This window comes from Hyaena hyaena, unplaced genomic scaffold, assembly GCF_003009895.1.
Source record: "Hyaena hyaena isolate Hyena2069 unplaced genomic scaffold, ASM300989v1 scaffold_645, whole genome shotgun sequence".
In the NCBI taxonomy this organism is placed as follows: domain Eukaryota; kingdom Metazoa; phylum Chordata; class Mammalia; order Carnivora; family Hyaenidae; genus Hyaena; species Hyaena hyaena.
In genome coordinates, this window is record NW_024081272.1 from 266,778 (window position 1) to 293,783 (window position 27,006).

The 27,006-nt window shown below is 37.1% G+C and overlaps 1 protein-coding gene across 5 annotated transcripts in view; it reads right to left on the minus strand.

The window, feature by feature from the left end:
- The window catches only part of RAB27A (RAB27A, member RAS oncogene family), an 81,479-nt gene that overhangs the window by 28,890 nt on the left and 25,583 nt on the right, over window positions 1-27,006 (minus strand). For 3 of the 5 annotated variants that reach the window (XM_039216584.1, XM_039216588.1, XM_039216585.1), the window contains one exon: window positions 5,384-5,558. In XM_039216584.1, the coding sequence (XP_039072515.1) occupies window positions 5,384-5,536 (153 nt within the window). In that variant the 5' untranslated portion in view covers window positions 5,537-5,558. Of the gene's footprint in view, window positions 1-5,383; window positions 5,559-19,231; window positions 19,339-27,006 lie in introns of all 5 variants that reach the window. The other 2 variants (XM_039216586.1, XM_039216587.1) reach the window with 1 other exon arrangement.

Sequence of the window (27,006 nt, forward strand, 5' to 3'; positions counted from 1 at the left end):
CTCTATCTCTAAAAAATAAAGACCAAAAAAAAGATACATAGAAAACAAGTAGCAAAATGGCAAACATTAATGCTACTTTATCAGTAATTATATTAAATGTAAGTGGATTAAATATTCCAAATAAAAGGCAGATATTGGCAAAATGGACTTGAAAGCATGATCCAACAACATACTATGTACAAGAGACACTTTAGATTCAAAGACACACAGAGGTTGTAAACAAAAGGATGGAAAAAATACCATGTAAACAATAACTTACAAAGAGCTGGAGTGGCTATACTAATATCAGGGAAAAAACCTTTAAGATAAAAATTGTTATTAGGGACAGAGAAGGTATTTTATAATGATAAACAGGTTACCCCATTGAGAACATATAGGGAGAAAAAAGGAGAAATAAACATGCCAACAATAATACTGAGGGATTCCAAGACCACTTTCTATAATGGATAGAACAAGTAAGGAGATGAACAAGAAAATAGAAGATGTGCACAACACTGTGAACCAAAGACATGACAGACATCTACGGAATGCTTCACTCAACAACTGCAGATCACACATTCTTCTCAGATACACATGGAACATTCTTAAGGACAGGCCATCTGTTAGATCATAAAACAAGCCTCAATAAACTCAAAAGTCTGAAATAATACAAAATGTGTCTCTAACCACAATGGGTAAATTTAGCAATCACTAACAGTAAACCATAAATTTGAAAATTCACAAGTATGTGGACATTAAACAACACAGTCTTAAAAAACCAATAGGTCAAAGAAGAAACAAAAAGGACGGGTGCCTGGGTGGCTCAGCTGGTTAAGGATCCGACTTCAGCTCAGGTCATGATTTCACAATTCATGAGTCCAAGTCTCACAGTGGGCTCCGTGCTGATACCCCAGAGCCTGTAGCCTGGTCAGATTCTGTGTCTCTCTCTCTCTCTCTGCCCCTCCCTTGCTCACACTCGGTCTCTCTTCAAAAATAAAAGAAACATTTAAAAAAAAGAACAAGAAGAAACACAAGAGAAACTAAAAAATACTTTTAGATGGATGAGAACAAAAGTACACGTACAAAAAATGATCAACTGAAGCTAAAGCATTGCCTAGAGGGAAACAGCAGTAAACACCTCTATTAAGAAAGAAAAATGATCTCAAATAAATAACTTTCAACCTTAAGAAACTAAAAAAATAGGAGAAACTAAACCAAAAGCAAACAGAAAGAAAGAAATCATAAAGATTAGTGAAAATAAATAATCTTTTCTTTAAAAAGTTCAACAAAATTAATAAATCTTTAGCTAGGTTGGCCAAGGATAAAAATAGAAGACTCAAACTCTTAAAATCAGAAAGTTTTTAAAAGATCTCTGTATCTCCAGATATACTAAAAAATAATAAAAATTAAGTAGAAAAATATTAAGGACAAAACTACCAACCTTACATTTATAAAAAGATTATAAAGTAATACTACGAACAATTGTATGCCAAAAAATTAGATAATCTATAATTAAGTAATTATTAACCACAAATAATGGAAACAAACTCAAGAAGAAATAGCACATCTAAATAGACATATAACCAATAAGGAGACTGAATTAGTAATTAAAAACTTTCCACATAGGAATGGCCAGGCACAAACGTCTTCACTGATGAATTCAACCAACTGTTTAGAGGAGAATCAACACCAATCTTTCCTAAACTCTTCCAAAATAGAGAAAAGGAGGAGTTACTTCTTGATTTAATTCATAAGGCCAATATTATACTGATCCCAAAACCAGAGATATCATGAGGGAAAAAAAAAAAACAATAAAACAAAACTACAGACCAACATCCATTCTGAGTATAGACATCAAGATACTAGCAAGCAGAATCCAGTAACATATAAAAAGGGTTATATGCCATTACAAAGTGAAATTTATCACAGGAACAGCAATGTTGATTTGCCTTACAAAAATCAGTCACTACAACACAATACACACCATAATAGTATAAAGAACAAAAACCACATGACCATCTCAATACATGCAGAAAAAATTCTTTGAAAATATCCAATGCCTTTCATAATAAAAACACTCAACAAATTAGAAATAGAAGAGAATGTCCCCAACTTGAAAAACAGCATCTATGGAAAACTCAAGAGCTCACATTATGTGTAATGGTGAAGGTCTGAAAGCTTTCACCCTAAAAGTCAAAAACAAGATGAGGATGTTCTCTCTCATCAGTTCTAGTCAACATTTTACTGGAAGTTCTTGCCAGGGTAATTAGGCAAGAAAAAGAAATAAAACTTATCCAAATTGGAAAAGAAGTAAAATAGAAGATAACATGATCTTGTATGTAAAAGATCCAAAGGAATACACACACACACAGTATAATTAATAAACAAGTTCAGCAAGTTCTCAGTGTACAAGATCAATTTACAAAATAAGTTTTATTTCTATACATTGGCAATAAGCAATTCAAAATGAATTAAAAAATTAACTCAATTTACAATAGCATAAAAATAGTCGGTTGAGTGTCCAACTCTTGGTTTCAGTTCAGGTCATGATCCTAGGCACAAGCCCCAAGTCAGGGCTCCATGCTGAGCGTGGGGTCTGCTTGAGATTCTCTGTCTCTCCCTCTCTACCTCTCTCTCCCCTACTCACACTCTCTCTCTAAAATTAAAATAATAGTAATAGTTTTTAAAAAATAATAGCATAAAAATCAAAATGCTTAAGAATAATTTTAACAAAAAAGTGTAAAGCACACTTTGAAAGTTGCAACACATTGTTGTTGAAACAAATTAAAGAAGATCTAAATATATGGAAAACATCCCATGTTCATGGATCAGAAGGTATAATATTGTTAAGATACCAAAATTTCCCAAATTGATCTACAATAGGGATTAGTGCAATCCCTACCAGAATCTCGATAAACTGACTGAAAAATTCAAATGTAATTGCAAGGTATCCAAAACAATCTTGAAAAAGAAGGACAAAGTGGGAGGACTCATGCTTCCTAACGTCAAAACAGTACAACGCAGCAGTAGTCAAGATAGTGCTAGCTTAAGGATAGACGTCTAGGTAAATGGAATAGAATTGCAAGTCCAAAAATTAATATTTTTATTTATGGTTAACTGATTTTCAACAAGAGCACCAAGGTCATTCACAGGAGAAGGAACACTTTCAATAAATGCTACTGGGACAACTGGATACCCAAATGCAAAAAAAACAGATGTTGGACTCCTATTCACACCATACACAAAAATTAACTCAGAGTGGATCACAGATCTAACTGTAAGAGCTATAACTATTTACAAATATTTAATAAGGACATTTATCCTGAATATATTTTTAAAACTCTTAAAAGTAAAGAAAAAGACAATTTCTAAATAATCTGAATAGACATTTCTCCAAAGATAATATACAAATGGCTAATTAGTACATGAAAAAAAAGGATTTCTCAAAACATCTGTCATTAGGGAAATTTATGTCAAACCTACAATAAGGTACCATGTAATACTCACTAGAATGGTTACAATCAAATAGACAATAACAAGAGGCGGTGAGGATATGGAAAACTGGAACTCTCATACATTGCTGGGAACGATGTAAAATGGTGTAGCTTCTTTAGAAAATTTGGAAGTTACTCAAAGTTAAACAGTTTACATATGACCAATCAATTTCTACTCCTACGTCTATACCCAAGAAATTTGGAAACATAAGTCCAAATAAAAAATGCATATGACTGTTAATAGAAGTATTGTTCATAATAGCTGAAAAGTGAAACAACCCAAATGTCTATCAATGGATGAATGGATAACCAAAATGTGGTATTTTGATACAATGGAATATTATTTGGTCATAAAAAAGAATGAAGTTCTGATACATGTCGCAACATGGATGAACCTTGAAAATATCAGGCTTTGATATTTGATAAATATATGGAAAACATCCCATGTTCATGCCAAATGAAAGAAGACAGACACAAAAGGCCACATTTTGTATGATTCCATTGATATGTACCAAACAGAGAATAGAGGGGATTCCATTGATATGATACGTATAGAATAGCTGAGGGAGGGTAAATGGGGAATGACTGCTAAAGGGCATAAGGTTTCTTTTAGGGTGGTGATATATTCTAAAATTAGATAGTAGTGATGGTTTGAACAATGATTAGTTTTAGTATATTAGTGGTAAATATACTAAACACTGAGTTGAGTGAATTTTCAATGAGTGAATTTTATGTTATGTAAATATCTCAATAAAGTCATTTTTTAAAAACAGGTTATAAAATGGGAATTGATAAATATAATCACATACATATATATTGATTCTACTAATTAAATGTCAAGACTAAAAATTTCATGAACTCCTATTCTTACTCAGTGGATCTTTAAAACTCTAGCAGTAGAAAAAAAGACCTACAGTGAATAAGAGGGAATGAATTCTTCTGCCCTGGAAGACAGAGACCCTGTATCTTTTCCAGGTAGAATATTCCCCACTGAAATATCTCTGTCATTAATCTCCTGACCCCTTATGGACCTGCTTCATGGTAAGTGTCGATTTTTCAGCAAGAAATGTAGTTCACGGAGAAGGTCATCTTTTCTTTGCAAATCTGACATAGTGACTTCCTGTCCTCCTCTCTACCATCAGAATAACTTTCAGTCCTGTAGTCCTTTAAAAAAAAAAAAGAGTCCCCTCCTTCATCATTCTATAGAACCTCCATGTTCCTTTGGTTACTTTCCAGATCAACATGCACTACTGCATTCTCACACCTACCCCAACCTCATTTTCCTGGCAGCAGTGATGAGTTCTGCCACTTAGTGGGATTGAATTAAGGCAAAGGCTATTAAAAATGTCATCAAAGGTGGAAGACATAGCTGACAAAACAGAAGTATGAGGGTCAGGGTGGTTTGTATGCTTCATAACAAAGGTAGACAAATAACTTTATAAAGGCGCAGGGAAAGATACAAGCCAAAAGGATATAAAGGGAAAATTAAAAATCTTCACTTTTGTCTCCTTGGTTTTGTTTTAGTTTGGGAAAGAGAGAGATTGAGTGCATGAGTGGGGGAGAGGGTGGAGGAGCGGAAGAGACACACAAAGAGAGAGAGAGAGAGGGAGAGAAATCTCAAGCAGGCTTCACGCTCACTACACAGCCTGACACAGGGTTAGATCCCACAACCCTGGGATGAAGACCTGAGACAAAATCAAGAGCCTGAGCCACCCCAGGCGCCCATCTCCTTGGTTTTATATTAAGTGTTTTTCAGCACAACCTTCTAAATCACATTGCCTAGATTGAACATAATACATTTTCAATTGCAACCTTTAGTTTTATATTCCAAACTTTGTCCTTCTAATTTCTACAAAATAGACTAATCAAATAGGCAAATGTTGACTCAGATATTTTTATATAGAACTTACCACTCTCTTTTCCCTGAAATCAATGCCCACTGTCGTGATAAATTTGGAGTTAAATTTGCCATCTGTGTACTGGTAAAGTACACTGGTCTTCCCTACTCCAGAGTCTCCCAATGCTAAAAACTTGATGAGGTAATCATAATCTCCATCAGACATAATGAATAACTCAGTGGTTCACCTGTAAAATACAAACAAATGCATATTTACTAACAAGCCATTAGGAAATATTAGAATCTTCCATGAAAAAAGTGAGTTACTTTAATATCCAGTTCAGTAAGTACTATGTGACACCTTTATGCCTAAGGATTCTATGAAGAGGATTAGTTATTACTGCCCTCAAGGACATAATAATTTGCTAGATGAGGTATTACTGAAATAATAAATAACAGTTTTATTTAAATCCAACATGCGTATTATAGTACTGACAAGATGAAAATTCCTAGTGAGAATGAAAATCAAGAGGGTAACCACCACTCAGTCTTTTTTTTTATTTTTAAAAAAATATTTATTTTTGAGAGCACGAGAGAGACAGACAGACAGAATATGAGCAGGGGAGGGGCAAGAGAGAGAGGGAGACATGGAATCTGAAAGGCAGGCTCCAGGTTCTGCTCAACCCCTGACATGGGGCTTGAACTTTTGCCGTTTGAACTCGAGCTGTGAGATCATGACCTGAGCTGAAGTCAGACACTTAACTGACTGAGCCACCCAGGTGCCCCCAACCAATCAGTCTTACATACAGATCATATAGAGCAAAAATTTTAGAACAAAAAATTTTAGAAAATTTTAGAACAAAAAAGAAAGGAGGAAGGAGAATGTTAATGAAATAATAATTCTTAAGAGTAAAAGTGATTCTAACCCCTTCTTCTTCTTCAAAGTCTTCTAGCCCTAGATCCTTGGTTTTTCTCCTTATGTGGACATCTAGGCAATTTCATTTATCCTATTAATTTTCAAATGTCACAATAGTTCCTTCAAAGACAACGCTTAATTCACAAGTAAAATTTGGCTTGCAGCTTCTTTTATTTTATTGTTATTATATACTGCATATATTCCAGATTTGGGCAGTCACTGTTCAGAGACCATAATACCATTACAAAGGGCTCACTTACCCTTACTTGCCTTGGTATTTGAATGAGAAATGCTACCAATTCAGGTCTTCAACATTAACTAAAACAAAAGTCCACTTTATGGAAGAAAAATTCTGTTTTTACCAGCAAGACCTAAATATGGTTATTTTTATCCTTTGCAATCAGCAAAGGATTTGTTTTTATTCTCTAAATAGATTCAAACTACTCAAAATATCAGTCCAACTGAAAATGTAGTCTGTTTCCAGGGAGAGCTTACTTCTTTTTATCTTCTCATTTGTAATAGCAATAAACCCTTTTGAAAATCAGAAAAATAATCAGCAATACCATTACCACTGGCCACCCTATCTGCCCATTCAAACATGCATGTTTACCCATATACACACACACATCAGATGCCCTACATTAGATGCTGATGATTTTCTTCTCATTATCCACTTTCACCCAGCCTTACATCGAGAAACTTTACCACAGTTCTCAATGCTTCCTATAGAATTATTTCTATAGATCTAAAAAATTAATAAAGCTTAAGCAAGGACATTTATTGATTTTCAAGTTTGCCTCCACTATCCTCAATTTGATGACTCACCTTATGGTCAAAAATCTTGAGTGCTGACCCCCAAGAGGCACTGCAGTTTATTTTCTCATCATGCCTTAGTGAAGATCTGTAGCCTCACATTCAGATATGGCTGGTCAGCTGCTAAGGGCAGAGCCTCCACAAACATTCATAATTCTATTTGCACACTATAAAGAATTACACTTCACAGATGACGGCTTTCCTATGTTATAGCTTCAGAATGCACAGGTTGGTTGCCAGTATTAATGGTACATAATAGAATTCCTCTCTGGAAGATGACCAATAGGGTACAAATACTCTAGTATATTATATTACAGCATCTCATTTGGTTCCCAGTGATTCATTAATAAGAGCTAAGAATTGTAGAGCAGGTTCAGCTAGTGTTTAATCATTTTGGAAGTTCCCCCTCAAAATGAATGAGGGAGCAGAGAGCAACTCAGAAGTCTGCAATGATAATAACTATCTTATTTATTTTTTAATTTGAAAGAGGCTGGTCATTTCTATATCTATGTTTTTACATCATTTAAGGTACAGAAAAAAATGTTGTCATCAATGGCATCACTCTTCTATAAATCTCTAAATCCACTTGAATGGAACTCAAAGACAGATGAAACTATCTATGCTGCACCAAAATTTTATGTGTTTGGTTATCATGGGAGAACAATCACACAGAGAAATCTATAAATGCTCTTTGTGGGTTTTGTTTTCTATTCATGTTGGCAGCAATACATAACAGTTTGTTCGCAAACTCAGCCATCATAAAGGAAGGTATTAACAAACCAAATACCACAACTGAAGGTATAATTGATCATAGTTTACACTCTTCAGATCATGCCTCTAGGCAATTATTTTCAGATTAACAAGGCAGATAAAGGTCCAGATTTTACACTCTCTGCGTTGAGTTTTCAAAAGGATGAAAAATAGAACCCAGAGAAGTTAATTCATTTGCACAGTCTAGAATATACATCTCCTAACTCCAAGTCCAATGTGCACTCTATCTCCAAGCTTATTGTCTGTTCCTCAAGTTTCTACAAATGCATCTTGGGGCTTAAAAGTGACCAGGTATGATATTGTACAGGTAGCCTAATAGGAAACACATGACCTCTGAAGTCCAGCAGAGCTCCATGTCTCCCACATGTCAGCTACTGAAACGTCTCTGAGCCTTGGATTCAAGTTTCTATTCTAGGAAAAAGAAGATAATATACACTCCTTCACGCTATTGTTCTAAGAATTGAATGAGATGCTCTTTGTGGAGCACCCAGAACAGTGTTTAGCATATACTGGGTACACAGTAAAGGTTAGCTCACTCTCTTCACCCCATTCTGGACAAATCAGACTGGCTCTGAAGACCAAGAACAATCTCTGAAATTGCCTCTGATCAGCTCAGAACATATTTGTAGCACAAAGGATTTCTGACTAACTCAGAGTCATTCTCTGAGTCAACATAGATCACCTTTAAACTAATTGAACTTTTCTGGCTGGTTTAAAACATTTTTAACCCATTTTAAATTGACATGTCTATTGCAGAAATGTTATGACCAGCTTAAAAACAGGTTCAAATCTGTATCAGACACTGCAATCCATTCTAATAAGCTAATACTGTCCAAAAACATCTGAAAGGTTCATTCTAGTTCAGAATGAAAGAGTTGAGTTCAGAGTTTCCACCTATAAAACTATTTTTACTGACCTAAAGCTACTTTGGCTAAAAGTAGATATATCTAGTGAAAATTACTTGGGTCTGGTTTGCATAGCTCTAACTTCTTCAAACTAGTTTTGCCTAGCTCAAGTAAGTTCTGACCTGGACAAGGATGTTCTGACTGGTTAACGTTAGGTTGGATTGGTTCAGAGTATATTTAACTGAGTCAAGTTAGTACTAATGAGTTAAATCTCTCCAACGAGGCCGTGCTGGCTCTAATTTTATCAAACTGCTTGTAAATTAGTTCATGGCATCTATAAAATGGTTTTTATGGTCTTAGATGGATTAAAAATTGGTTCAAACCAGTCCAAGTGTACAGATCAGATGTTCAAACAGTTCAAGGCTAGAAATGTAATATAATAAACAAAAGCTAAAAAGCAATGGTTTGCTGCTTTAAACATATGCGGAACTGACAAACTTAAATTTTTACTTATAATTACCTCAGTTGTATGTGTTGGAGAGTAATAATCAGGTTGGGAGAAAGGAGCACGGCACACTGGCAGAGAATATGATAAACAATAGGAAAAGGTATGATGAGTGACAGAGGCTTCCTTGGTTAAGAACTCACCTTTCATTTTATCTCAGGAACCTGGCAGTGAAACAGTAATCCATGATCCAACAATAAAATAGAGGTATCAAATCGGGGAAAACGTTTAGCAAATTTGGAGGTCATGTAAAGTGTGCCCTAAATTGATCACAATGACTAGGCTAGTCTGGGTTAACAGAGACCAGAATTCTTAAAAGTAGGAAGCTGCAAGGAAATAAAAGGACTAATGAAGGAGGCAGGCCTTCAAATTGATAACAGAGATTTTTCAGGGTTTGGGCAGGGTATTGATATTAACAAGATTCTTATCTGACTTTGTAGTCATTTAGTCGAAGTCTAGAATTAATGGAACCATTCCATCTTCCAAAAGAAGATAATTCTAGTGCTTAGCAAACTACAACCCCAAACCCATCCTGCAGTCCCTTATGTGTGTTTCACCACTGCTTATTACCACCAGATGAAGAAAACTTAACACTAAGTTTCAGCTGAAAACACACAGGACAGAATTTGACATTTGGGACACCCAAACATTTTGTGCATACTATTTGCAGTCAGTATTCCAAGCTATTGATGTTTCAGAAGCCAGTTCATGAAAGCTCTTTCCAATTGCACTGCTCTTGCTAAAAATGGGTTAGAAGCCCACACACTAAGTATTTTACAATCTTTATCACAGCCCTAAAGGCAAGGGCTACACACTGCACACACTTCCCTCTCCAAAGGATCTCAGTGCTCTTCTGTCATGGATGCCCCAAAGAGAAGATGAGTAAGTAGGCCTTAGGCAGTCTAGCCTATCCAACATGGGCTCAATTCCAGCATGTTGTTGACAGACAGGAAAAAGTTGAGGTTAAGAGCATGGACTCTAGAACCAAGTCACCTGGGTGTGAATCCAGTCATTTCACTTTAGAAAATTTAACCCCTTTTGCCTCAGGCTGCACTGTTTTAAAATTAGGAATGATTTTTTAAAATTAATTTTTATTTTGTTAATTCTATCATGCATATGCTTATTTCCATTTCTTTATAATTGAGGTGCATCTTACATTTCAAAGTCTTACAACCCATGACACCTTGCAATTGTTACTAAGTGAGGTGGCACTGAAGATAATTGTGTGAAAACCTTTCTTGAGCATCTTCTAGCAAGAGCACAGATGCACCATCAACACATTTTAGATTTGATGAAGCAGTAAACCTATCTCAGAGGGTTATTGTGAAGACTGAGTTAATGTATACATGAAGAGTTTAGAACAGAGTCTGGCAGAGAGTAAATCCAGTATAGTATTAACTCCTATTAGCATTATCATCTTGCAATCTAGCTTCCAACAGTCAATATTCAGGCAATATTCCTTTCTTTCCTAGAAGTGTAAGAAAGAACTATGTCCCTAAAAATTAATGAAAAAACAGGATCTATGAAGAGCATTTGAACTGAAGTTCACTTCTTTAAACTCTAGGTTTCCTTCAGGAAGTAGCATCTGAAATACCTTAAGGAAATGTCTTCTAAAAAGTCAAGAATGACTCTAATTTTGGACTTGCAAAACACTTTCTTACTCAGTTCACTTCTACTTCTCCTCCCTACACAAATATTTTTTCAAAGTGCTCTCCACCCTCACTCTCATCAGATTAACAATAGAAAGCAAGAAACACCCACTTCCTCAACATTCACTAAGTGGTGATAATTGCCTGCTGAGAGAAAGTCAATGATCTTCTTCCTTATTTAAAAAAGAAAACATATTTTAATTGTTTTCAGGGAATAAGATAGGAGACAGTGGTTTTAGTTAAGAAGAAAGGAATTGGATCTATTTCTCCCCCTCCCTCCCTCCCTCCCTCTCCCTGCCCCCCACCACACACACATTCCTAACCCAAATTCTCCATAGAGCTTCCTATTAAAGTCAATCATAGACTCCAACCTTTGGATCCCCTATCATTTGGCAGAATCATTCTAAAACTACTCTAGAGAGGTCAGCAGCCATTTCTTGAAAGCCTTTTTTTTTTTTTTTCCCCTACTTTTCTGATCATCAGTCTTTGAGACTGAAAGCATCCCCCCAATGCTGGAGACCATTTGTTCCTGAGAGACATCAACCATCACAAAAGAGTCACTCTTTAAACTATTCACATTTTGTAGTAGAAAACAGAACAAAGTCCTTGTTCTCCTCTGTCTAAAATGTGTTTGTTAACAGGGGCTTTTTGTAGTTCAAAAGGAAAACCAAACAGCTTTCTTTCTTAGGCAATTGGCCTGTTATTCTCACTCTGGGATGTGATCTCTGAAAAGGATTCAGGATACCACACGCAACCAGAAGTTCCCAGGACACCAGAGGCTACTTTACTGGTTGTTCTTTTGAAGAGACAGAGGCGTTAGTCTTTCTACAAGGGGGTCCCTCTCTAGGGATCACCTTTCCCGTCGATAGTCAGGAGAGTGGGATGGGGAGGAGAGGGAATGAAAAAGCAAAGGATCAGGGAAAAGAATGAGGCTTGAAAGCCAAATTTTCCCTCTATCACCCATATTTAGTACAGAAAGTTAAAAAGAGGGAAGGAGAATATTAACTGAATAATTACCATGTGCCACAAAAAGTACTAGACATGCATGATTTTATCAGCTCATCATCATTAAAGAAAACTCAATGGTCTGTATATGAGTTATAATACATAGCGATATTTTAATATGATGGGAAGTAGGCTTGGGTTCAAATTTTGACTCTTTATGTGACCTGGTCTGAGTTCTTTAAACTAAGCCTCCATTCTTTCAACTGTAAAATGGAGATAACAATGGCTATTAAGTGACATTATCTACAGAAAGCTTTTAGCATATTGCCTGGTCTGTGTTAACTGTTCAATAATTGAAACTTGTCTTTAGCAATACTATTCCTAATAGTCTCATCAAGTTTTCAGCAAGGCATGTCATTTTACCATCTATACTTACTTACTTAACCCAGTGTCTGAACCTTTGGAAAAATCATAGGAAAAATTCAATTTAGGTGCAATCACTTATGAGATCTTTAAACATCACAAACGCTCTCTTTGGCATTCCAATCTAATGCTAAGTTTTATCTGTCTGATTTTTGGCAGTTTCAGAGCTGGAGGGTTGAGTGTTTTAATTTTCAGAAGAAAAAACTGAATGAAGCTCAGAGAAGACAAGTGAATGATATAAAAATCAACCAGCAGGTTAGATGAGCTAGATCCCTAGTCTAAATTCTAGTATTGTATCCTTTTCTAACATACCATAATTTTTGTTCTCTCTGCATTCCTTTCCTTCCTTCAAAGCCAGGAACCTCAGTTATAGTTGCTTGGATTTGAGAACCAAAGTTTTCTGTGGTGCCAGTCCCTATAGAGATGAATTGTTTTTTAACTAAGGCTTAGACTCAGAGAAGTTGAGATGAAAGGCCTGTACTTTTGCCTCTCTGTCACAAAGCCCTTCCTTCTGATTGGTTCCCCCAAGAAGAGAAGTTAGAAAATGAGGGCTTGTCTGCCTCTTGTTGGTCATAGTAAATCCAAGCAATTACATATCTTGAAACTTGTATCATCCCCTGTAAATCATCTTTCTTTAGGCCTTTCTTTCTTGTGGTTTCAAAATGGAAAGTGCATAAAAATCAAGAAGTTTTTCAATTTTCTACAAACTTGTTTGGTCTTGAGCTTGGTACTCTTCTCTCAAATCAAGATTATTTTCTGTGATGCTGACTAAAGTTCTCTGTAAGGATACTTCTTCTGGCTCATCCACAGTCTTTTTCATTGATCAACTATTTAGTGACTGCCTTTTCTGTGCTTGGTGCCAGAGCACAATGGAGAGCCAATACTCAGCATGGAAATCTTACACTTTCAGACACATCCTAACCTATATTCTTCTAATGACTATACCCACCTCTTTGGGTTTTCAAAAAAGCCAATCAATCTTCCCTTCTAAACATAACACAATATGACATCAAAATTCATATCCCCATAGGGCTTTTTCCCTGCAGATATATGCACAAGCCACATGTCTGGCATGCATGTAAAGATGCAAAAGGAATAAAAATGTGAAGCTCAATAGAGAATAAAGAGAAAACATTTTTAATGAATACTTAGTTTGAGGAGGGGAGAGGCAGAAAGCAAGCAAGAAGAAGACAGAGAATCCCAAGCAGGCTCCACACTCAGCCTGGAGGCTGACACAGGGCTCCATCTCACAACTGCGAGACCACAACCTGAGCTGATACCAAGTTGGACACTTAACTGACTGAGCCAGGTGTGCCAAAAGAGCACATGTTCTCTTTAAAGGAGAAACATGAGGTATACGTAAAGAATTTTTATTGGAAAATATTTTGAACTTCTTAGAAAGGTTAATAAAGTATTACAGTGTTCCTATAGAGGTTATGGACTCCACTTACCTTGCCCAAAGTGATTTCTATGTAGAAATAGGAATATATGAATATAACCATTACTTTTCTGATAAAGTAGAAAACATCAGCATTTTTGAGAACTATATTGCCTCATATTCTGTTGTATATATTAGTATCTCCTTATCCAAGCATTCATCTAGAGAAAAACGTTCACATACCAATGACTGGCATAGAACAATAAAGTCTATCAGTGTTTTTAAAATTTAATGTTAAAAATCAGGAGGCTTATACTGTTTTGTTTTGTTTATGGCACCACTATTGACCCATTCCTGGCATTCTGAAGCACACACATAATAGAAACAGCAGAAAAAGGGAAGAGAAATCATACAGAGTGAGGCAGGGTAGTAAAAGCATTTTAAGATGTACCAAGATATGAGTGGGGTCAACTTGTGTTTACCAAATAAGCCCTGGCTACAACTGTCTCAGACCGTTGCAACTCCTATGCCCTGGAGTGAAACACATCCACTTTCACTACAAAAACAACACATGTACTCCCCAATAGTGGGGCTCCTCATTTTCACAAGAGGAGACAGCCTCTGCCCTCCATGTACATGAGCTTCTTCTCAATTTCTGGTCCAAATATGGGTAGATAGGTTTCTGCCCTCCTGAACAGGAGCTGGTCTTGGTGAAAAGATCTCGGGTAGAAAGAACTAAGTAGAAATCTAATGGCTTAGAAAAATAGAAGGAGGGGCGCCTGGGTGGCTTAGTCGGTTAAGTGTCCGACTTTCACTTGGGTCATGATCTCGCGGTTCGTGGGCTCGAGCCCCGCGTTGGGCCCTGTGCTGACTGCCAGCTCAGAGCCTGGAGCCTGTTTCAGTCTGTGACTCCCTCTCTCTCTGACCCTCCCCTGCTCACACTGTCTCTCTCTCTCTCTCTCTCTCTCTCTGTCTCCTAGAAATAAATAAAACATTAAAAACAAAAGAAAAAGAAAAAGAAAAATAGAAGGAAATTGCAATCTAGCTCTTCCTTGACACTTTATTGAAGGAGTTTATCTAAATTCAAAATATTATACAACTGCATTAGATATTCACCTATAACCTATGATTCATACATACATTCCAATCAATACAGTGTTTTGTAGTAATATTATGGATCCATCCTTAACAGTCAGGGGAGATGTTCCTGGCTAAAAATCAAAAGGATCTAAATTTGCATATCACTTGGCTTACTGTTTATAAATGCACCTGCTACATATGAATATACCATTCTCCCCGTTTAAACAAAGTGAAAAGAATGACTTGTAACACATGATAATATTCCAACATAGCAAGTTATCCAGAGAAAAAATAAAGTGATCTGCAAATACCATTAGATTAAATATACATTTCCAAATACTGGCAGGACATCCAAACATTTCCTCATTTGTAAAATCTTCCTCTAGACATTTGCAAATTTTTTGTGAGAATTAAAGAGACAGAGTAGGGTAAAGAAAGAATAAACAGTCTCAATCCAGGAGTTGACCTATTTCTGAAATGTTACTGTCACCTCAGTAGGTAAGCAATATAACCCAGTAAACAAATACAAGCAACTACACATTAGGAAAGAAGGAGACACTGGAATTATTCTTGAAAGTGGAAAGCATTCTTCTGGAAGACATTGTGGGATGATTCAAATGAAATACAGGCTTTTTTTAAATTTATGGAAACCATTGATTCATTTGTTTAAATAAAAGAAGTTATCTGTTTCTTGAACCTCTTTTAGGATCAGAATATGAGTCCTTATAGGAATTTATGGAAAGTAAACACTGGGTGTTATATTACTTATAGTTTGTGATAAGAAATTCTTGTTTTATAGATACAAGGTAACAGGGAAAGGGCACATTATAGAATATGTCATTTGTAAAATATAGGCCATACTGTGGCAATAGGAGTGGCTGTTTGGTTTACTGAGTAATATCCCAAACAATGTGGAAGCAGCCCCATAATGGACACAACCATATGTCACTGCAATGTCCAACCCAGGGCTAAATGTGCCTCTGAATGATACCATGAAGGTGGAAAGTCTCTAAGAATCTGATAGAAGTGAAAAATCTGTAAAGTTTACTCTCACACAATGGTTGCTTTTTAAAGGTACATAGAAGATGATGTTAACAGACATTGGAGTCAGGGTCTCCTATATTCAAACAGGACACCACCACCTACCTGTGTAAAATAGAGAAATGCCTAATAGGTATCAGTATGTCATAGCTCTTCTTTTGATTACAACAGATTTAAGCTTGAACACTGATCTTACGACTTTAAGCATGGTACTTTTTCCATAATACCTTAAGAATGACACTGAAAACTTTATAAAACTCTCAAAGAATGGAGTGAAAATATTTTCCAAAAATGGAAAAGGAGCAATGACTTAAGTACATGAAAGGTGGGCTATCCAGAAGTCAACTGGTTGACAGAGGGAATTCTGCTATTACAAGCCAAATGATGGCATTTGGCTATGTCAGAGTGCCACCAAATTCTGGGCCTGGGACTCAAAGCCAGAAATACTAGGAATGACAGTGCTGCTACCCCAGCCAGGACTGCAAGGATAAAAAATCAAGTAGCACTCGCAGGACTTGATATTGGAATGTGCATCTCCAAGGTCACAAAACACCCAACACCTTTCCATTTTTCACCTAGAAATGGAATCAGTGGTTCTGCCCAGACTTATCCTCCCAGAGCATGGGACATGTGTGGTAAAGCCTTTGACCAGCATATACTGGCTGTCTCTTGCATCTCACCTGCTTCAAGTTTTTAGTGTAATGCAACACAAGAAAGGTGTTAATCTGTCAGGAGAAACACACCAAATCAAGAAGCAAACAACTTAAATTTGTGAAGTAGCAATGATGTTTCTTTCATCCCAAGAAAAATTTTAGGATAGGAAAAAAAACCTTAAGAATTAGAAGACAGAAGACCTGTTGAGGATCACTGTCCAAATAATAAAAACAATTAGATAAATATCCCTGAGTTGACAATAAATGGGGAAGGGAAGAGCTCCATTATCATTGCCTTATTTTAAAAATAAGAATGTGAGCACTCTGTATTGTTCACCCTGTAGAGAAAGTGTGTCCAGACACCCTGCCTTTCCAGATCCAACCAATCACACACTAGGATATTATTTTCACGTTTGTTATTATTTTCACGTTTGTTTTATAAGGGTAATTTTTTACAGTATACTGAAATAATTTTCACTGATTTCTTAAAGGACAGAGGAAATGTGAATGTTGAGAGCTCCCATCCCACATTCCTACTCCAAAGGCTAAATCGAACCACTGGTTTGGCACACAGATGCTCACAGTGGCCACTAAGATGTGCCAGGTATGGTTCCACTTCTCCCCTGTCCTAGCTTCCCCACATGCTCACCCCTGCTGATCACATCACAGGTTAGCTGTTCTCAGCTCCCAGAAATATCTTCTTTGGGTGTATGGTGGCTTATTAACACACACAGGATTCCATCACCACAAAACTGGTTTTCTTTTATTTTCCACAGTCTAACATCTACCCTCGACCATGCCCCATGATGGGTTCTAACAGCCCTGTTTCTAATACTTACTCCTGTGCCATGACCTCTCTACTCTCTTTTTCCCTTTCTGGCTTTCTTGTCTCTCATTTTCAGGTACTTTCCCAAACTCCAATTTGTGTGTGCAAAAACTGATCTTACACCAACAATGCCAGTCAACAAATGCATATTTTCTTATAACATAGTGAGCTGTCATGTTAACTTCAAGGTATTAGATCCTCTCAATAAGCTCAAGTGCTGCTGTGTCCTCAAGGACTTCTACTTTTCCACTAAGGAAAAGAGCTTTCCCCCATTTATTCCTGGGAATAGAGCTATTTCAGGAACATAAATGCTTCTAAGTATTGTGCTGGTTTTGTTTTTTCCTTAATGTTAAAGAACAGGCAACATACTGATACAAGTTTGTCATGAACTTAAAACATCTATAAATATTTCTTCCATACACCAGCTTTATTATTTTAAAAACACTGTTCAGTGAAGGAAAAAAAAAGAAGTCAACATATAAACGGGAGAAAATTTTTGCAAATCATATATCTGATAAGGGATTAATATGCAAAATATATAAAGAAGTCCTACAACGAAAAACCAAAAAACCAAATCTGCTGATTTACAAAAGAGCAGAGGACCTGAAATGACATTTTGCCAAAAAAGACATTTTGCCAAAGAAGACATACAGATGGCCACCAGGTACATGAGAAGATATCCAAATCACTAGTCATCATGGAAAATGCTAATCAAAACCATGATCAGTTATCACCTTACACCTCTTAGAATGACTATCATCAAAAAGATATAGCAAGTGTTGATGAGGAAAGGAAGAAAAGGAAGCCCTCATAAGCTGTTTGTGGGAATGTAAATTGTGCAACCATTGAGCAAAACAGTATGGAATTACCTCAAAAAATTAAAAACAGAACTATCAAATGACCTTGTAATTCCACTTTTGGTATTTGTCAAAAGAAAATAGAAACACAAACTCAAAAAGATATATGTACCCCATGTCACTACAGCATTACTTACAACAGTTAAGATAGGGAAATAACCTTGATACCCATCAATATTATAAATGGTATAAATGAAGGGTGCCTGGATGGCTCAGTCGATTAAGCATCCAACTTCGGCTCAGGTCATGATCTCACAGTTTGTGGGTTTGAGCCCCACATCGGGTTCTGTGCTGACAGCTCAGAGCCTGGAGCCTGCTTCAGATGTATTTTCCTCTTTCTCTGCCCCCTCCCCATTCATGCTTTCTCTCTCTCAAAAATAAATAATAAACATTAAAAATGTTTAAAAAATAATAAATTATATAAATTATATAAATGATAAAGAAAATGAGATGGACACACATACACACAGGAATACTACTCAGCTATAAAAAAGGAAATCTTGCCATTTGTGACAACATGAATATACTTTGAGGATATTATGCTAAGTGAAATAAGTCAGAGAAAGACAAATACTGTATCATGTCACTTATATGTGGAATAAAACAAAAATCCCAAGCTTATGACTACAGATTGGTATTGCTAGAGGCAGGAAGTGGGGGGGGGGGCAAAATGGGTTAAGGAAGTCAAAAGATACAGATTTCTAGTTATGAAATAAATAAGTTATGGGGATTCAACATACAGAATGGTGACTATAGTTGATAACACTGTATTGCATATTTGAAACTTGGTAAGAGAGTAAATCTTAAAAGCTCTCATAACACAAAAACTTTGTATATATGGTGACAGGTGATAACATGACATTGTGGTGATCATTTTGCAATAGATTCAAATACTGAATCATTATGCTATATACCTGAAACTAATACAATGAATATCAATTATACCACCTTTTTAAAAGAAGTTTTTTAAGATATAAAAAAATTTTTAAAAAGAACATTGAAATAGGCTCAGAAAATCAAACTATTTCCTAATGTGTTAGCAAAACTCAAACAATGACACGAGGATTCTTAGCCTTGCCCATTACATGTCAATAAGGCCTTTTTGGTTCTTGTTAGGTCTACTTTCTACAGTAATATATTTAGAACATGTGTTCAACTGCTCCCTAAATAGTATCATATTCTTTAATAGTTAAATCAAAAGGAAAGAAAAGGAACTCACCCAAAGAACAAGGTCTAATCGGGTATACTTCTTATGGATTCTCAGGAAGTCTTTCCACCCATTCAGTATGCAGTCTTGGCATGGACTGTTTGCATTTCTGTCAGCAGCTGTTTATAGAATGGGGCGTGCCTTGGATTTACTTATGCAAAAGGATGGAGGAACTACAATGTACTTGCAACTATCCAGCCAATTTCTAAATTAACCTGTATGATCACAGTTGGCTGTTTAGATACTGCTATTGATTTCTAATTTTACTGCATTTTGGTCAGCAAAATTGATTTGCATAATATCAAATTTTGAGTGATTTCTTAAGTTTTATCAAGGGTCCATAACTGTTTGAAAATGATCTATACACCCTGTTTATTGTATGCTAGCTAGTTATGTTTCTCAATCTGATATATCTTTACTTACATTTTACTATTTTACCTCTTTCTGAGAAAGGTGTGTTAAGAAACTGTATTTCTTTAATAAAATAAATACAACATACTATCTTAAAGAAGATAAATATAAAGGATCATAAAAGAACAAGGCATTGCAGTCCTTATTCACGAGGCATTCAATCTGTGGCCTTTGTGTGCTATAGAACACTGAGAACCATGGAGGTACTTTAAGAGTTCTGTAAACTTTTATTCACAGGTCTGTTTTCCCTTTATTGTTATTTTTTTGATTTGGAATAAAAACTCCTCCAGTTATACAAGTTATATACCAGATTTAGAGATATCCAAATTATTCATTTATGCTGCTTGGCTAAGTTATTTGCTTCTGTCTTTAGAGCATACATGTTATTTGAAATTTCTATATATGTATCATTAATGGAAAAGGCTGTAATTTTCAATAGGATTTTCTCTCCTTTTTCTTTCTCTTTTGTAAAATTCAGAGTAGATCTCTGTGTCCGCTCTTGTGAAATTATTTCAAGAGGCGTATGTGAGCCACTCTCAGTACATAACAGCAAGGCTCAGGCACATCTGTTCAGCATGTTTGCTTCCATCCTGTTAGGACAGTCAATTGAGCAATAAGGAATGAACACAATATGTTGCATCAAAACATTTGATTACAGATTACTGTAGAGATAATTTTATGTTTGGAGAACTTCTTGTTTGACTTCTATAAATATGATCAAGCTATTCTAAGTTTGGGTTACTTCTTGTCTGTAGCAGATCAGTATCTTCACAGCCAGCTGGATACTCTTGCACAGGGTCTCAGAAAACTTACATAAGGTCATTGCAGCAAACTTTTCACTACCTCAGAAAACTGCTTTGGTCCAGCTAGTTGCAAACCTTCTTTAGCAAGTTTCTTCAAATGAAATCTTACATGGCACTCCACTATACAAAACCAATGAAAGTAGAACCATTCTGATAAGAAGATAAAGATGAAGATGAGATCTGACTTCCAAAGGCTGTGGCCCCTACAAAGACTAACAAGAGCCCCTTTGTACACATTTATAAACCAGTGAGGAAAGCTCTACCTTCAAGCCAACTCTGAATCATCTCATTTGTCTATGGACCCAAACACTGCCTAAACACCTTAGATTGACAACTCCTTTGTAAGGCTTGGCAGGCTTTTCTACTGAACATGTCCTTAAGATGCCACCTCTCAGATCTCCCCCACTTACCACAATCTTAGAAAACTTCTCACCTGGGAGGGAAAATCCAAAATGTCCTGGGTGTCCCTGATGAGAACTCCAAGAAGGGGTACCTTAAGCTTGAGAGAAGTAAGATAAGCCCAATAGATAGAGTCTTGGAGACAACCATCATTGGATCATTCACAGGAAGGGAAAGTTTATGTGTCTAAGTCTAAATAGTCCTGGGAAAGTCCAGACCAAGCTGGCCAGAAGTAAACATAAAGGTAGCACTATGGGACACAGAGACACATAGACACACCCCGCCTTGGGACAGGAATCAGTGTCCTTGAAAATGACAACTGTTAGAAGGATGCTTACAACCAGCTATCTTGGTGATCCTTGCTAATGGGACTAAATGGACACACTGAGGCCATCAGAAAATATATCCATACTAATCTCAATAGACTCAAGAAGCTATGCTTGACCCTAAAAAGTCAAGATAGGTTTTGGAGAACAGAATGAAACACTGATATGGCAAACTTAATAACTGATAAATATAGGGGTGCCTGTGTGGTTCAGTCAGTTGAGCATCTGACTTCGGCTCAGGTCATGATCTCGCAGTTTGTGAGTTCAAGACAGGTGGTCAAAGTCACATCAAAGTCAAACACCAACAAAGTAAGGAACAGATCAAAAAGGGGAGAAGTGTTCATAGCAGCATTCTCAACAATAGCTAAAACATGGAAAGAGCCTAAGTGTCCATCAACGGACGAATGGATCAAGAAGATGTGGTTTATCTATACGATGGAATACTACATGGCAATGAGAAACAATGAAATCTGGCCATGTGTAGCAACATGGATGGACCTTGAGGGTGTTATGCTGAGAGAAATAAGTCAGGCAGAGAAGGACAAATATCATATGTTTGCACGTATAGGAGGATTAGGAGGAACTTAACTGAGGAACAAGGGGGGAGAAGAAGGGGGGAAATGGTGGGGGAAAGGGAGAGAGGCAAACCATGAGAGACTCTTGAATGCTGACAAAAACTGAGGACTGATGGATGTGGGGGGGAGGGGTGGATGGGCATGGAGGAGGGCACTTGTGGGGATGAGCACTGGTGTTATGTGGAAACTAATTTGACAATAAACTATTTGTAAAAAAAAAATTAAAATTAAAATTAAAAAAACAAAACAAACAAACAAAAAAAACAAAAAGGGGAGAAGTGGCTTATGGATTTGTGGAAGAGTGTTCTAGGAATTCAGAGAGATTCTCTTCCCTTCTTTTTTTTTTTTTTTAAACATATCGTTGGTCTTTGTCCCACTTCTTTTTTTTTTAATGTTTTATTTATTTCTAGGAGAGAGAGAGAGACTGCGTGAGCAGGGGAGGGTCAGAGAGAGAGGGAGTCACAGACTGAAACAGGCTCCAGGCTCTGGGCTGGCAGTCAGCACAGAGCCCGATGCGGGGCTCGAACCCACGAACCGTGAGATCATGACCTAAGTGAAAGTCGGACGCTTAACCGACTAAGCCACCCAGGCGCCCCTTCCCTTCTAAGTCAGGGCAATTTTTCCCATCTGGTTGCTCTCCTCTGTTGGCCCATCCAATTTCGAAGGCTCCCTAATTGTTCCAACAAGATTCCTTCACTAAGTTTCTTCCTCCTACCTTGGGGAGATGGAAAACCATGCATCCAGATTAGCATTTGGTTCCCCAAAGCCATACTTGTCTTTGCCATCAGCCAAGCCTGAGATAAGGGCACCTATGGGAACCAAGCCCCTGTTTCCTGAACAATATTTTAAGGCAGGAGTCTAAGTATATAGGGGCTAAAGTGAGTGGGCAAGATGGTCACTCGGAAAATACCTAGAAGGTCTTGTTGAAAATAAAGAAAACTCAATAGAAGTTTACTAACACAAAATAAAAAAAGTTAACTGTGAATCAGCAAGAGAACAAGCCAAGAGAGTAAAGAAAATTATAGACAAGAGGAGCATAAACCACATGACAAAACACCATGAGGATTTAAGTATCTATGAATATTTTAGAAATTGATAAGCAACAGCTTTAGAAAATTTTTTGAGTAGTTGGAGGACATTAAAGAAACAAATGATATTAAAATTTTTAATGATGACGAAATGAGATTCTATATACATGAGAGGTAACTGTAAAGTAGTAAGAAAAAGTTTTTAGAAGCCACAGTGGAAATCAATTTCACAATTCTATAATTATGGTTTAATAAATCAACTTTTTAAAATTTAAAGTTAACTTCCACATACCAACAAACGACTGCAAAAGCTTTTAAGTTGAATGTTTTGACCTCAGGAATTATGTTTCCATTAAAAAAAACCCCCAAAACCAGTATTACTAATGGTATCCTTTTTTTTTTTTTTTTTTTAGTCTATTTTGAGAGAGAGGGGGAGGGAGGAAGGCAGGCAAAGAGGGAGGCAGAGAGAGGGAGCCTGAACTTGGAGCTCCAACTCACAAACCGTGAGATCATGACGTGAGTTGAAATCAAGAGTTGGAGTCTTAATTGACTAAGCCACCCAGGTGCCCCTGGTAACCTTTTTAAATTAGAACTTTCCCATATATATTTGCACATCACATAAAAATACAATTGCGGTATAGGTATCAAGCATTGAAAATAAACCAAAGCTTCTAACAATAGACCCCAAATGATATTAATTTTTAATGAAAAATTACCTTAAAAATTCATATATGAATGTCCTAGAAAAGGTTTTACATATTTACATTTCAGAGTCTACTGCATAGATATTACAATTTCTAATTTGAAATAATTTCCCTTAATTGCTGACACCTCTGAGTAGTTGACATACACATTCCTTCAGCTCCTATTAAGTAATTCTACACTGTGGACATTTTGACACAGAAAGGAACAGATGTTAAAGTTCTATTACTACTAATCTAAAATGATTTAATCTTATGTTCTCCTAAGAAACAGAAGCCCATAAAAGAACATGTGTAGGCTTCTGTTATTAGGAAATTGGACATTTTTCATATGCATTCTAGTAGAAGAGGTTTTACATTTTATTCAGATGCAAAATGCTAAAGAACTCAGGAGATGCAGTGTGATTTCCAAACCAAAATGTGGTGTATGTGATCTGTTAGTAGATTTTTGTGATCCTTTTGAGAAAAGTTAATAAAGTTTGGAAATATAGTCTGTACATATAGTTTGGTTGTCCAAGTATTAGGATTTATGAAGCATCTCACTAATCAATGGGGCAAATGCACAAGAATATATGAAATGAAGCAGTCCTGGAGAAATTCATGGATTTAGTCATTACAACACATCTCCATGCACAGATGAAATGTTTAATTATTTGGGCTCCCTTCACTTCTGACACCAGGGCTCAGGGGTGAGGCCCTATTGATTGCTATAGAAGAGAAAAAGGAAGGGAATTTGTTTTAAAGGAAATATCCTTACCTATATTGTTTCTTTTCTCACAGCCTCAGTCGCTAAAAGAATGATCACAAACCAAGTCAAATGCTTCTCTACCCACTCCACTCTCAACCCAAAAACCTGTCTTCATAAGCCACATCCTACTCTGGATATACTTTAACCAACATTTTCTCAGTATGTATGAGTGCTCTATCTGCTTAACTTGTATGGGTATTATGCTACTTCTAAGTATTCCTCTCCTTTCTCATCAAAGTGTCTAAACTCTCCAGCAAAACTGCACATTTCCTGAAGACAATCTTGTGTATTGCTTGTCTACCACCCCTCATCACCAGACTGACAACAAGCCAGCTGTCGCCCAACTGCTAATTGTGTCTACCATCTGGCTTTCTCTAACAGCCTCTTCCTTCCTCTGGTTCCCTCTGTTCATTGCTGATTTCATTCAGAGGTGACTCAAAAAGGGTCTTGGAAGTCCAATGATAGCTGGCCTTTTTTGGTAAATTAAGTTGTATTTTCCTTCAACTTAACCTTACTTACACAACTTCTATGTTGCCCAGTACTGTGCTAGCAACTATGAATGACATGAAAGAAATATGTGACTCAGCCACTCCCCTCAAGAAGTTGGTAACTGGAGGAAACAAAATGAATTCAGTTTTGGGGCTCCGGGGTGGCTCAGTTGGTTAGGTGTCCAACTTCAGCTCAGGTCATGACCTCAGGGTTTGTGGGTTTGAGCCCCACGTCGGGCTCTGTGCTGACAGTTCAGAGCTTGGAACCTGCTTCAGATTCTGTGTGTGTGTGTCTGCCCTTCCCCCACTCCAACTCTCTCTTTCTCAAAAATAAACATTTAAAAAAATGAATTCATTTTCAACAAAGGACACATAAGATAATCAGGAAGCAAAATGTCTAGTGTGCCATGTAGACCACCCAGCAAAGGACATCAAAATTGCAAAGGGCATAAAGTCAGAAGACCTGAACTCTGCTACTTATTTCCTTGCTGTGTGACCTATGGCAAGTCACATAACCTCTCCCAGCCTATTTCCTCAATATGGGAATATTTATCTAGCAAGATTTTAGGAGTATTACAGGATACATTATGTGAATATATTTTATAAACTATAAACTTCTGGGTACATGTAAGATGGTGGTTTTACAAGACAAGTAGACCCTGGGAGGTCAGAAAGGTGTGGGGTGGGGAACTATCTGACCAAGGCCAGACATGAATACCTTCCAAGCCAAGAAGGATTTAGTGAGGTGGTCAGGAATAGGGAAGGTGGTATGTGTGGTGCTAGGGCATGTTTTGACTTCAATTTAACAAGTACTGAGAAGCCCTCTTAATTACTGAAAAGGCTACAAATGAGACTAAGAAATAATTCTTCCCCTAAAAATGTAATCATAGAGACTGAAGACAAACGAGTATGAATTCAAAGGAATGCTTACAAGGTAATGTGGCAAGCTGAAGAGGGATGAATGACTAACCCACCAGTGGATGGGTTTCTACTTTTGGCTCTGCCACTATCTCTGTGTGACCCACCATGGGTCGCCATCCCTCTCCAGGCCTTGTTTCCTCAAATATGAATAAGGAGGTTTGAATTCTATGGTCTCTCTCTGAGAAAACATTCTATTCTCCAATTCTAGGTTCAGAGTCCAGGGTTTGGCCATGAGAAATGAGAGTTAAAGGGACTCATGGTGGCAGCTGTTCCTTATATTACCTCTCATTCTTTAAAGATGTGAGCCTAAACAAAGGCACCAGTGGTGGGAATGAGATGGAAGGAGCCCAAGAGACATTAATTTAAAAATAATAGAATGCAGTGCCACAGTGGGTGGGAGAGAAAGCAGCAAAGACATAGCACTCCAAACAATCAAAGTGGGTAAAGCAGTATTGCAGACAGAAAGAGGACATTGAAATGGGGGGAGGGAAAAATTTGGAGTGGACATTAGGTGTCCATGGTGGGTATGAGGTTTTTGGAGGTGAAAGATGATGAGATGTGGGTTAGGAAAGCTGCATCACAGATAAATGCCAAAAAACCATCTTCATTCCCTATGGTCCCACATTTATCTCTGACCTTGGTATAGAGACAGAGGGACCAATGGTGAAAGGACAAAAAAGAAGGCCGGCCTGTACCCACCAGAGAAGAGGGAACAGGTAAGACCAAGGATCACAGCAGGGATTCTCAGCCAAACAAAATTACATGGGACATGATGGCTAGTCCCTGCTGTTCTGACAAAATTTTGTTTGCAGACATCATGCCTCTGTTGTATGGTACTTTATCTGGCAGGGAGTAAGAGGGATATATCAGGGAAGACAGCTGGATGTCACTTTGCCTCTACCATTTTCTCTCATTTGGGCAGCCATCATTAAGGCATCTGCTCAGTTTCAAAATAGACCTTGCCCATTATTATACACTACCCATCTGACTACATGTTGTTGAAAACACATACTGGCCTGAAAAAAAAAATTTTTCCTTCAGTTTCTTTCTCTGCCTGTCTCACTTGGCTTGCAATTATTATGGCTTTTTACCACTGATGTTAAGAAATGACATGCCAAGATCTTCTCTAATTACTTAATGCCTGTGGGTTTTCAAAGGAGAATTAGCAGAACTAAACCATATCCTTCATGTTTTTGTTCTCATTTAAAACAATACTGCTGGGGCGCCTGGGTGGCTCAGTCAGTTAAGCGTCCGACTTCGACTCAGGTCATGATCTCATGGTTTGTGGATTTGAGCCCCACATAGAGCTCTGTGCTGACAGCTAGCTCAGAGCCCAGAGCCTGTTTCAGATTCTGTGTCTCCCTCTCTCTCTGACCCTCCCCTGTTC